We start from the raw sequence: 13,270 nt of genomic DNA on the forward strand, positions 1-13,270 counted from the left end.
TGAGAGGCTGTGGGGAGGGCTGGCCCGGGAGGGGAGGGTTCCACGCACCAGTCTTGCGCCTCACCCACCCATCCTCCCAGCTGCCCACCCCAAATAAAGCGGGACTCCTGCCTGCCCAGTGCTCTCTATTAGGGCAGGGCTGGGCCCTGAGGTTGGGGAGTTTTCACAGAGGCCTTAGACATCTGCTGAGCCAAGCCCGAAGGCAGACCATGGAGGAGATAACTGCTAACTGGACTTTAACACACATCGTAGTTGCCTTTTCTGGATTAAAAAAATCCAAACAAACAAAAACCCCCAAAAAGACCAAAAAAAAAAATGCTTAATGTGTGGAAAACCTGAAGTCATTAGAGCCACTCAGGGCTTCATTTCAGGCAAAGACCTTGAGGGTCGGCCAAGGCCCTGCTGCGTAAATCTAGCTCTGGTTCCCTGGCCGCAGATTCCACGACCCTTTCCCAATTACATAATCAAGTTCCTCCACCTGCCCCAAGCCCCTGGGGCTATTCTGACATTTTCTTCACTTCAGTTTTCTCACTGTAACCCACACATGGCATAAGGTTGAACAAAGACATTTATTTGTACAACCAATTCCCAATGGAGGAGAGACCGTATCCATAGAAAGGAAACCAGTGACAACTCAGAGGGCCACATGCAGACATTAGTGAAAGCAAGGGAGAAACCCACCACAGGGCCCTGCTGCAGACACCCGGAGCTCCCAATCCTGTCAACAGAAAAGCAAAATGTCCTTTCCGCTCGAGAACACGGATGTCCCAAGATGTCCTGTGAGAGGCAATTTGGTCTGACATCCATGATGAAGTGGTCAGGGAACAAGTGAGGGAGCCTTTTTCTATTCTGTGTGGCTGCTCTGCTTCCCACAGATCCCCGGCTCAAAGCTTAAGTGGTCCTCCAGCCGCCAGCGGGAGGGGGCAGTGGCAAATCCCCGGGCCTTCTCACATGCCCATCCTTATGCTCTGAATGATCTGAAAGATAGCTGGAAGAGGAAAACACAACAGCTCAGATACCAGACAGCACACAGCTGGAAACCCAACCCCAGGCGGGCGGCGGATGAACCCGGCTTTAGCTGACCCCTGAGCCCCTGACGTGTTAGCACACAGCTGATTAGATATTTGCAACAAGGAGTTAAGTTAACAAGAGGTCAGTGAACTCTCTAAAGAGGCAGTCTTGCTTTGTCCGCTGATGGGTGCCTCAGGAATTTATAGATAACTCCTGCTAATTCCACCAGGAGTTAAGGCCAGAAATCCCTCAGGGGCTGAGAGATTTGGCCCCCATTCCCAGACTGTTCTGCTGCTGCTGGGGAGAGCGGGCCAGGGCTTCTATGCAGGCACTGCACTCATTTAACAGGTCAGCGAAGCCGCCTTTTCAAAATGGCCGTGACCTGGAAAACAAGCAGCCCCTGAGCTGGGAAGGCAGGCCAGGTGCTGGGAGCAGAAGCAGGAGGCTGAGCGCCTGGGCTGCCCATAATCCTTCCCGCAAGCACATCTTCTGGGTGCCCGCACCCTTCTGAAATGTGGCTGTCTCTCATCGACCGAGAGTGACACTGATTTATTCAGGGCTCGGTCTTCACTAACTGGACCTCGTTCCTGATACACCGAGGGGGCAGGTAGCCTGTGAACCCACAGAGAATTCCTGGGACCTCCATTTATCTTGGTAAAAGCTGGTTAGATAACTCCCAGCCTGGTCCTCTCTATTGGGCTCAAAGGTGTCCCAGGAGAGGAATGTCCCAACTTCTTTTTTACATCCTCCCCAGCAGACAATATTGGTCCCTCTTGATGAGGTGATGGTAATGATGATAACAGCAACTACCATGTATTGAATGACTTTTTTATTTTGAGGGGAGCTTGGGTATCATCTCATTTAACTATGTGTAAAAGCAGAATAAACACTGAGCTCTCAGGGGGTCTTACCCCCCTTCTCCTTCATAAAGTCATCCTGGACTACACCCAGGAATGCAGCTTCCTGAGTGACCACAGTAAATCAGGCTACCCAGAACCCTCAGGAAACAAGTCGTTGGACATTTCATCATCTAACGTTAGTGAGGGCATACTCTGTGCCAGGCTCTGTGCTTCTGGAGTACAAAGAGAACACACAGGGCCCTAGGGGATCTTTCTTGGACAGCTAGATTTGAAGGGTAGATAAAGCCCTAATGCATTTTTTGTTTTGTTTTGTCTTTTTCTGAAATAATACTGCACACATCCTCACAACTTTCCTAAGTTGGATATACACCAAACATGATGTAATGGTAACTTGTCATGAATGTTCAGTGTGACCGTAATGAAAAACAGTAATTGATAAGACTCTGCTGTAACATTTTTATGGAGGATGCACAGGGTTTGATCTAACACCAAAATAGTTCTGGTTGGCTGTACTCTGGGCTCTCATTTCTGCTTCTTACCATTTTTTTTTTTCAGTCTCAATTATCCTTCTCTCTGGTCACGTCTCTGGTGTCCCTACACCAATCTGCAGTGGGCTCTCTCCTACTACATTGCTGTAACTGAGCTGGAAACAGACTGTTAGAATGCTGTGTGAAATCAGAGTAAACCAGCTCTGGGTGAATGTCGGAGGGACTCCTCTCTGGATACAGCAAAGGAGTTAATTCAACAACTGGTGATAGTTAATTCTGGTTGTGCTCAGAGGTTTTCTTGGCTTGCTCTGGGCGTTTGGGTGGGTCTTGACAAGAGAAATTGCTAGATGGATGAGACAGTACCTTTCCAAAATGTATAAGCTTGCAGAAATAGCTGATGTTTCTGTCCTGCCCTCCCAAGGCTGACAAGGAATAAAAATGAAATAAACATTCTGTATTCTGGCTCAACAGGAGTGCTGGGAGGCAGCTGGATATTCAACAACATTAGGAAAATAGTATTTACATGCACCGTGCCTCAGGCTTCCTTCGTGGGATCAGGGAAACATTCCTAATCTTGAAAAACAAGTTCACTTTAGAAAGGACTGTTAGGCTGGATGGAATTGAGTTTGAGTCCTAGTTCTTCACTGAATAGCTGTGCGATTGGGCAAATAACCTCTTTGAGCCTGTTTCCTCTTCTATGAAATGAGGACCACGGTACTTGCAGTGTTGTTAGACTCGACAGAACACATGTGAAGGCTCCTCACACAAGGCTGGAAGGCATGGGCGCTATTGCCATCATTACTGTTACTACAACAATGACGGCTGCTGCTCCATGGATGAGCATGAAGACCAGAGCGCAAGTACTACCTGCCATTCCCGAGAGGTGTGAACTTTGGGAAATTACTAAAGAGCTCTGAGCTTGGATTTCTCTATTTGTAAAACTGTAGAGAATTTGTACATATACCTCAAAAGATTGCAAGGAACAAATGTGATGACATCAGTAAAAGATCTGCCCATAAAAGATGCTCAAAAACGTTATTTCTCCCTTTATTTTATCCTTAGACAAGAAATCATTATCAGCAGAATGTAGGTCAGTGAACAAGCAAACAGTCTGTGCCATGGACCATCATGCCCATTAAATTAATGCATGACTTCAAAAGTGCTAGGTAATGATAAAACCACTCGATTCCTTTTAAGGAACTGCTGCAAATTTCTGTAAAGAATCTTGAACAAAATTTGCTTGTCTCAGAGTAGCAACACTTATATGAAAACAACTTACTTATTTCTGAGTCTTTTGTAAAATCTAAAGATCATTCCTGCCTCTGATTGAATCCATGAATTAACATGTAAAAATCTGATGGTCCTTAACATGTTTACAGGTGACCCTTTAAAACTGAACCCTTTTGGAGAAATTACTTTGAAGAAAGTCTATTTTAAGCTCACCATTTGCCTCCAAATCTAAGATAATGGAGAGAGAGTTGCGCTTATTATTCCTTTTTCAGTCATATCAATGTCTTTAAGAAGGCTTCAACATCCTATACCAATTATATTAATTGTATGTCTGGGTGCCTGCCAGTAATGACCCACAGGGTAGCCCCCGCCTTCCAAATGCGACTTTCCGAGGCAGCAAACAGGAAGGCAGCCAACAGCGGATTCAAAGTGGGAAAGGAAGTGGGGAGTCTAGACCCTGACAAGTTAATAACTTAACAGTGGGTGAACAAAGCTGAGAAAACAGCTGAGCGGCTGCAGGAAGGGGCTGCGGGCAGGCGAGACAGCAGGGAGGAGAGATGCCAAGAAAGAAGGGAAGGTAGGCTTTCCAGGTCAAGGGATCTGGCCTTGGGCTATCACAGAGGTTCAGAAAAATCCAGGCGAGAGCAGAAACTACAGAATCCATGAACCTCTGTACTTTCCCATCTGTGATTAGGATCCTGAATGGTCACATCTCTCTTTGATTCAACCATCCCCTTTCAATCAAATCCCTAGGTTTTAGCAAGCAAGAACCACTTGCACTCAACAAACAAACAAAGAACCACTTGCACTCAAAAAGCAAACAAACCAGAACAATCCTCTTGACTCCACATCTCATCAACAGGTGCCCTCTCCTCCTCTTTACAAACATTTCCAAAATGCTGTCTAGACTCACTTTCTCCATTTCCTCACCTTTGATTACCACCTCAATCCACTTCATTCTGGCTCCTGCTCTCTTCACTCTACTGAAATATCTCTTGCTAAAGCTACAAATGACCTTCTATGTCACTTACTCCAACAGGCATTCTTCAGCTGCCTCTTGCCTGATTTATCTACTCAAGATCATTGAGCACTGCCTCCTTGAACCTCCCTCTCCTCTTCCCCTCTTTGGCACTATATTCTCCTAATTTCTAGTTTTCCTCTTTCCTTTGGCTCTTTACACTAAATGTGTTGTATGGGGGTCATCCTAACTCCACCTGACCAACAAGAATGTTGAAGTTCTTCAATGAACATTCTGGCTTTCTTCTCTTCATTATGTTCTTTCTCCCTGGGCACTCTCATCCTGGCCCACAATTTCAGTTGCCATTTGGCTTTTGATGACTGCCCAGTGGGTACTATCAGCCATTACCCCTCTTCAGAGCTCTAGACCCACACCTTCCACCATCTAACTGATATCTACACTTTGGTGGTTCAAAGGCACCTCAACCTAGCAAGATCTTCTCATCATCTCTTCCCAGTGCCAAACTTGGTATCAATATCTTCCATCTTGCCTGTAAATAAAAAATGCCAGAGTCATCCTTGACACCTCCAAGTGATGACCAAGACCTGTGGACTTTATCTAAGAATCTTGTGATTATTCACTTTTCTTTCCATCTCCCCAGAAATCACCCTAGTCCAAGTTACCATCATCTTTCCCCAGCCCCCTGCAATAGCCTCCGACTCGTCTACTCTTGCTCCTCTTCAATCCTTTCTCCATACTGTAGCTAGAATTATTCTTTAAATGAAAACAAATAAGATCGTGTCACCCCTGTGTTTAAAGCACACCAAAAGCTTCTCATTGCCCCATCCCTGGTAAGACCTCCTTGACCTGGATATCCCGGCCCCTAGCAACCTGTCCAGACTCCTCCTGTATCACTCTCCTCTCCTGGAGTACTCCCTCATGTTTTCAAAAGCTCTCTGCTCTGACTAGAGGGCTTTGACACATGCCATTCTTTCTGTCTGAAATACTTCCCAGACCCTACCCTATGACCTAGTTTTCCTTCACAATTCAAAAGTTATTTCTTCAGAGAGGCCTTCTTTGACCACCTGAAGCAAGAGTTCTCACACTTGAGAGTGCATCACAATCTCCTGAGGATGTGTGGAAACACAGATGTTTCTAATCCCGTGGGTCTGGGGTGGGAAATGAGAACGTGTATCTCTAACTAGTTCACAGGTGACACTGAGGCTGCTGGTCCAGGGACCACACTTTGAGAACCACTTACCCAGAGTATACCAGCTCTTTGCATTATATACCTTCATAGCCCTACATGCCTCTCCTTCAAACACTTTCATGGCTAAAACTATACGTTTTAGTATGATTACTTGATTACAGTCTGGCTTCCCCACTAGACTGTAAGCTCCAGGAGAGCAGGGACCTTGGAAGATTTTGTTCACAACTCTATCCCTGGACCTAGCTCAGCATCAGCACATAGTAGGTCATCATTAAATATTTATTGAAGGAATGAAAGGAGAATAATTGCAAAGAGGATGGAGGAAAATACATTTTAAAAACCTCAATTGATTATTTTGCAAATCAAGAGTCAGCATGGAATGGTTACCTTTAGATTCAAATGTCCCAAAAGCTCAGTCCTTGGAGGAAAAGCAAAATCAGGACAGATCACAAAGTCGGTAAGGCCTGGGACTACGTCATCCCAACCCACTCTCACTCTCGGGACTGACCTGCCCTGCCCCAGCTAATTAGGAGTGCCAGAAGGACACAGGGATGTCAGAAGTGGATCCCCTAGGAAACTGTCAGAAAACTGGAACCCTGCCAGATGATAGGAGAGTTCAGAAAGCCACTTTTATTGAAAATAGTTGATGATAAGAGAGATCAAGGGAGCTGCTGCGAAGAGAGATTAACACGGGCCAGAGGAATATACTTTAGGAGGATAAAACGACTCTAGAAATCAAACAACTTCATTTTTCATTTAAAAAAGATGAAAAAGCTGGTAAAATTAGTATGGGCTTTGTAAGAGAGAACTAGAAATGTGAGGAGACAAGACATTGCAAAGGTGCGTCATTAAGCTCTCTAAAAGAATCAGCACGAGGAAAGTCAAAGGCAAGATATCATTTTCTGGTAGCGTTTCCTGGTAGCTTCTCCAGAGATAGAGAAGAGGGAGAAGAGAGAGATGCCAGGGGCAGGTGAGGAAAGGAAGGCACTGTCAAAAGAGGGGATATCATTAGCAAAGAATGTGATGCCCTGTCTCCACATTACAACGGCAGGCCGCAGAGACCATACACCCAGGGTCACAGGGCAGAGGGTAGCACATGACAAGGGAGGCTGCGGTCACCTTGAGGGAGCCAATGGCTGATGAGACCTCTTCTCCAGATTGTCCATCTCAGATCCTGAGGCAGGAGTTTCAGAGCAGAGGCATGTCCTCAATCTTTCCTTGGTGGTGAAGTAGAAGGGTATCTCCAGGGCTGCTCAGTTCCTCAAACATGCCACTTGCCATTCTCAGAGGGTATAACTCCCTCTAGGTGTCACAATTTCCAGAGAGTTCTGGTGGTCTCCAGGAAAGGCCAGTGTTTATGCTGTCAACCTGCAAACATGGTGACTTCAAATCTGTCCTGGAGCAAGAGTCCAGAAGAGAGAAAGGAAACCAGGCGCCCCGGTGGCCCAGTCAAGAAGCAGCCCATGGCTGGGTCAAGGCCTTACCCATCTGGGAGCAGACTCAGGGAGGCTGCACATCTGGAACTTCTGGACAATGCACTTTTTCTGGCAGGGAAAGTAGGAGATGTTTTAATAGGAGTTCTTTTCAATATATAGTCATATACTAAAGTCCTAAAGTTGGTGGGAACCTTCTGTTCCACAGTACTTTTGGGGAAATGGTAAGACAGAAGGAATGCAGGGTAATAGAAAGCAGATGGGCTTGGAGTTTAGGGTGGAGTACTAGCTCTCTCACTTTTTAGCTATGGGATGCCGGCTGACTTCCTCTATGAGCCTCAGTTTTGTGATCTGGACAAATGAGTACCATAGCTTCTCTGTAGGGATGGAGTGACTAGAAGAGAAAATGCATGTGTAGGGCCTGGCGTTGTAATACGTACCCAAGAAATGGTAGTCAAAATAGTTGTATGAACAGATCCTGCTCACTCCATCGGCTTGTTCATAAAGAGTTCTTTCTAGAAATAGAGAAGAGGCTCCAGCTGCCCCTATAGAGGTGACACCAGTGACCTCTGGCTGACAAACCCTGGCCTCTACCTGGCCAGGTGGAGCTGGGGCTCACAGAACTTCCTCAGTATCTCAGAGCCACGCTCCTCTACTTCAAGTTTTCTCATCATTACAAAGCAAAGTCACCAGAAAGGTCAACACGTTATTGGAAGCTTTCTGAATCTTGGTCAGAACCTTGCCAGGGAGGCTGAGAGGTGGGGAGACAGTGTGACTAAGGGCCACCAATATAATGACAATATCAACAAATATTTAAAAACCATTCCCATGACTCCATTAAACATTTGACATGCATTGTCTCATTTAATCCTCAGGATTAATTTTCAGGAAGATCCTAAGACCTAGGAACCCGTACCATCCTTTTTAAGAATGGGAGAACTGAGGTTAGAGTGGGTGTGAGTATCTTGGACAAGGCCACACAGCTAGTGCGTGGCAGAGCCAGGTTTCAAACCCAGAGAGGTTGGCCCTGGAGTTGGCACGTATGTGACTTAGTCCTTTCCCTCCTCCACACCATCCTTAACAAAAACAGCTGTTCCCAGGGAGGGGAGAGGTGTCGGCCCTTCCAGAAGTGGAGAGGCCTCGAGCACAGAGGTAAAGGGAGACAATTGGACCACCTGAAACACGAGGCTGGGAGAACGGGAGGAGCTCAGGCCCAGCCAAGAACAGCACAGGGGGGCCGGCCCGGTGGCGCAGTGGTTAAGTTCGCACGTTCTGCTTATCAGCAGCCCGGGGTTCGCCGGTTCGGATCCTGGGCGCGGACACGGCACTGCTTGGCAAAAGCCATGCTGTGGTAGGCGTCCCACATATAAAGTAGAGGAAGATGGGCATGCATAGTAGCTCAGGGCCAGTCTTCCTCAACAAAAAGAGGAGGATTGGCAGTAGTTAGCTCAGGGCTAATCTTCCTCAAAAAAAAAAAAAAAAAGAACAGCTCAGGGAATCACTTGCTCATATCTGCTCTGAATAGGCTGTTCTGAAAAATGGATCTATCTGTGACACGTTATCTCTCTCTCCCCACTCCCCTGCCCCTGCGCCTGCAGGCACAGTCCCTGGAGGATACAGGAGAAGAGTACAGTCTGTTAACTGACAGACAAAAGAGATGTCCCTGCCCAGAAACCGCACAGCCACTCACAGCCGATGGTGCCAAATAAACTGAGAAGGGTTTTTGCTGAAAGGCATTAACTCTGTAATAACAGAGGCCAGCTCTGGGCCAGACACAATTTCCTATTTTGATGGGCAAAGAGGGTCCAGATGTGTATACCTTTCTGGGGATGAAAAAATCAGAATATCCAGCAACACAAGAGGTACCCCCTACACACACACACATACAAACACACACACATACACAGAAACACACAACACACACGCATACACATGCACACACATACAGAGATCCCACTTCAACCAGAACAGCTGCTCTTTCAGTGGTTTCTCTCTAAGATTTGAACAAAGAGTTCTGCTGCTTAAAAAAGAGACTTAAAACCGCTAGTCTAGATGTTTTGTTCTTAAAATACTCAATTTTTTGATTATAAAAGTAATATACGCTCACTGACAAAATTGGAAAATATAGAAAATGATGAAGACAATAACAGTCACCAGTTAATCCTATTACCCTAGAGGTTTCCCTTTGATGGGGGATATAAACTAATCAGTTTCAAGAATACCCAGGCTTCAGTAACCATGAAAATCCTCATAATCTCTAATTAGGAAATGAATATCAGGCTTGGCCAGAGAGAAAGAAATCAAATTGAAATTAGGAATACATGAGGGAGAAACAGTCTGACGGAGGGAGCTGGGGCATGGCTGGTACATAGAGTTTCCCTCTGAGAATCAAAGGATGATGGGAATTAAATGGTGACTCCATTAACCCCGGCTGAAACCGCCATGAGCGGTAAGGATGGAGAAGGATACGACCATGTTGCAGAGTGCTTTCTCAGATTGCTGCTTCCAGTCAATGTACAGTATCACACCTGGCTTAGAAAAGGTAAATAAGGTCACGAGATCACAAGAAACATGGATATGCTGACTAAACAACCAAATTATCTGAACAACCAACATGTTAAGGAAAAGACCTAATTTCATCGAGTTCAGGAGGCATTCTAGTCAAGGAGGAAAGTTGAAAATGCTGAAGACAGTTGTCCTGTGAACACTGTGGCACTAACATTATAAAAAGTTCAGGCCAGGGATAGCAAAGAGGAGCACATGACCCTGCAGTCAATGCCATGTTTATGACAGGCATCACTAATCAATTGCAGCATGTTTTCCCACAGAGCTTTGGTGTGGCCTCAGAATCCTTCTCCACGAGGCTCTTAAAAGAGCTGAGAACAAAAGGGAGAGAAAAACCCAGGGGCAAGGGTTCTGGGTACAAACAGTGGTGACCAGCTTCACTGGTGGTCTGGGGAAGTGCATCAAAACTGCAAGTGTTTTGTGAAGATAGCAGTTGGCGTATCTGCGTGACAGCATCTTTGCTGTCTCAGACAGACATTCCAGGTCACGCTCGTCTCTGGGTCTCAAGATTAAAAACCAGCACTCTTCAGAAGCTATCAGATGGTTCTCCAACGAGGAAGGTTTTGAAACCGGGGACTGAGAGAGCCGGGATGAGCTGCTTATCTGGAAAGAGGCCCCACGGCTTGCAGAAATGGAAGATAATGTTTTTATCAAAAGGGAAGAGAAAAAACGGCAAAGTCTCTAAGGGAGGTGCTTACATCCTTTGGGCTTCAATGAGGATCTAGGGTCCCAGGAGATCAAAAACAGACAAATGCAACCAGTTAAAAAGGTTGAAGCAAAACATAGTTCCAGGCCAAGACTTGAACAAGAAAAGTTCCTGGCCTATTGGAACAATCATCGGAGGGGACCCCTAACAGGCATTTGATTAAGAAACAGACTTTAGATTTCTAACAGAATGCATATAATATTAATAACAATAAAACTGGTTACCAAATTAACAAAGCACGGTATGGCCCTGAGATAGTCTATCTGGATAACATTGTGCCTCAAAGAACACACTGTTCCCAAAGCTTTTGTATCTCACAAAGAAAACTTTTACAGCAAAACAGTGGTGTATTTAGGTTGCTTTAAGGAAATGAAACTTACATTTTATTCCTAATATTCCATGTAAAGCACAAACCCCTGTTCATTGATTTCAGTCTGCGTGTGGGTGCTTCCTTTTCCTGAGTGTGGAGGTCTGAAAGATTTTGATGCTTTATCATGGGAAAATAGTCTCCTGCACCCGGAGTGTTATCTCTTAAATTGTTCACACTTATCCTTGGCGTGAAGAGGCAGGGCCTACTGCTTCCTGAAAGATCAAGGCCAACGTGAGTGGCTGGGCCTGCCAATTAAAGGCACAGCCTGGCAGGATGAAAGGAGACTGGCAGCCTGAGCACCCCAATGGCACACCAGTCCCATCCATGGTGCCACTATTCTCCATGAGGGCTACAGGGACAGAGAGGTGGTGACTGAGGCTGCAGCTTCCAAGCTTGCTGTGGGCTGCACTCACATCCCTGGACCATTCAGTGCCAGGACAACCTTTGCAGGGGCTCCTCTTATCCCGATTTGATCGATAAGGAAATCAATACAGAGAGAATAAATAACTGGTCCAAGCTTATTCAGCTGATAAATAGTGATCCCAGGCTTTGAACCCACATCTGGCAGATTCCAAAGCTATCCTTCCCTCTGGGGCCTCTTATCCTGTTACTGCCAACTGGTCAAGTTTCAAAGAAGGTTCTTGCCTAAGAGACCTTTTGCAGTCATGGAAAGTGGAAATGTACTTACTCTGAAGAGGGGGTGTATTTAGATAACCTCCTCCAGCTGCTTCTCCACAGGGTCATGTATTAGAGGTTTACAACCATGTACCTGGGTTGGACTCGGATCTGGGGGACCTCAGGGCAGCCCCAGGAGGTCTGGCGTTCTTATCTGATTGCCCACTGACAGGGTAGGCATTCTCTGGGTGCGTGTTTGTGCCAGGGATCTCTGGGGGCCTGTGCTCTGTAACCTCCCTGCTCGCCTGGTTCCTCTTCCTTCCTTTCCATTATCTTGCTCTTATCAGCACCACAGGCATGAAAGGCATGTGCGGAGAATGAGGAAGGCCACTGGAAGGAGGCTGAGAAGCAAGGGCTAAAGAGGTTGCTGTGACATATCACTCCCCATGATAAAGCGGCCTATAACCTCTTGGAGGTTTGTTAACTTGTTTTTCCGCATACAATGGAGTAAGGGTGACCAAATGAGTGAGCCTATACTTAAATGTCAACATTTTACCAGTCTTAATTCTTTCTCAGAACACAGCTAGGAAAATAGATAAAATGTGCATTCCTTATTACTTGCCTGACCTGAATATTTATTTATCTCCGTCCACTGACACTATTTTTAAAAGAAGCACTTCACCCAACCAACCATCAGTTAGAACAGTGGGTATACAGAGTAGGGAAATGAAAGCAAGTCTTTCATGAGAATCATATCAATGATCAATGTCTTCATTAATCTGAGAAGAGTTCATATATTTCCTGTCTGTATGAAAATATACCAAATATGAATAACCAACAACACAAACTGAGAGATGGCAAATGACCTCATAGGTATCACGGGGACTTGTGAAATGGGACTTAAGCCTGCCATATGGATACATTTTGTTCAGAGGAGAGAGACCCAGTGGAAAGGGACAGAAAGGAGGGTCTGTCTGTAGAGGTGTGGAAATGCTACCAGAAATTCCAGTGCTTTTTGTGTGAGTGTAGCCAACAAGAGCAGGCATGAGGATGCTGCTGCGCATACCACAGACGGACGGTCGGACGTGGGAGGGGGAGGGTCTTTCCTCCTTTGGGTTAGAAAACTGGAACAGAGGCGAGAGAGGAGAGTGATAAGGGGCTTCAGCCATCCTGGCACCCAGAAGGCTCACTACATCAAGCAGAGGAACTGATAAATGAAATGGCCAGACTTGAGGAAATTGCATTCTCTTAAATGTAGAGAAAAGATAGGTAGGAGCCGATGGCCTGCGACCCTAAAAGGGAGAAACTCAAAAGGTATAGTAGGCTCCCCAAGATGAACTGAATCGTGACTAATTCCTGAGAGGTGGCCATGGGGACAGATCTAAAGGAGCTATTGTGTTTTTCACGACATGTTTGGTTTAGAAAAGGACATGTACAGAGATAGAAGGAAGGGCACAGTACCAAGGACAAACTGAGAAGAGTGACACATTTCTGTGAGAATAGTGCCCGACTTGAGCTGAGGCTGGCAAAAAAAAAGCCAAAGTTGGCAAAAAAAAAAAAAAAAGAAAAGAAAAAGAGCGGTGGTGGTAGATTATTCTAGTTATGATTAAAAAAAGGATGAGGCCCATTACTTAGGAATCATGGAAGTACCCCAAAAGAGGAGAGAGGAAGTAAGAGGACCCAACTCCTGTGTTATATCTAGCTTTTCCACAAAAGCAAAATGGTCTTAACCAGAAAGATTTAAAGAAGCACCATTACAAGCTCACTGGACACAAAAGCAGGGGGATGAGGCATGCCAATTCATGGTGTGTCCTCTCGGCCACA

General features: G+C 45.8%; 1 protein-coding gene across 1 annotated transcript in view; it reads right to left on the reverse strand.

Annotated features, from left to right (window-relative positions):
- Positions 1-550: 550 nt before the first annotated feature.
- SERP2 (stress associated endoplasmic reticulum protein family member 2) overlaps positions 551-13,270 on the reverse strand; it is a 35,629-nt gene continuing 22,909 nt past the window's right edge. Inside the window, exon 7 of the mRNA XM_070240049.1 lies at positions 551-988. Within this exon, the coding sequence (XP_070096150.1) occupies positions 948-988 (41 nt within the window). The 3' untranslated portion in view covers positions 551-947. The remainder of the gene's footprint in view (positions 989-13,270) is intronic.

This window comes from Equus caballus, chromosome 17 (assembly GCF_041296265.1).
Source record: "Equus caballus isolate H_3958 breed thoroughbred chromosome 17, TB-T2T, whole genome shotgun sequence".
Lineage (NCBI taxonomy): Eukaryota > Metazoa > Chordata > Mammalia > Perissodactyla > Equidae > Equus > Equus caballus.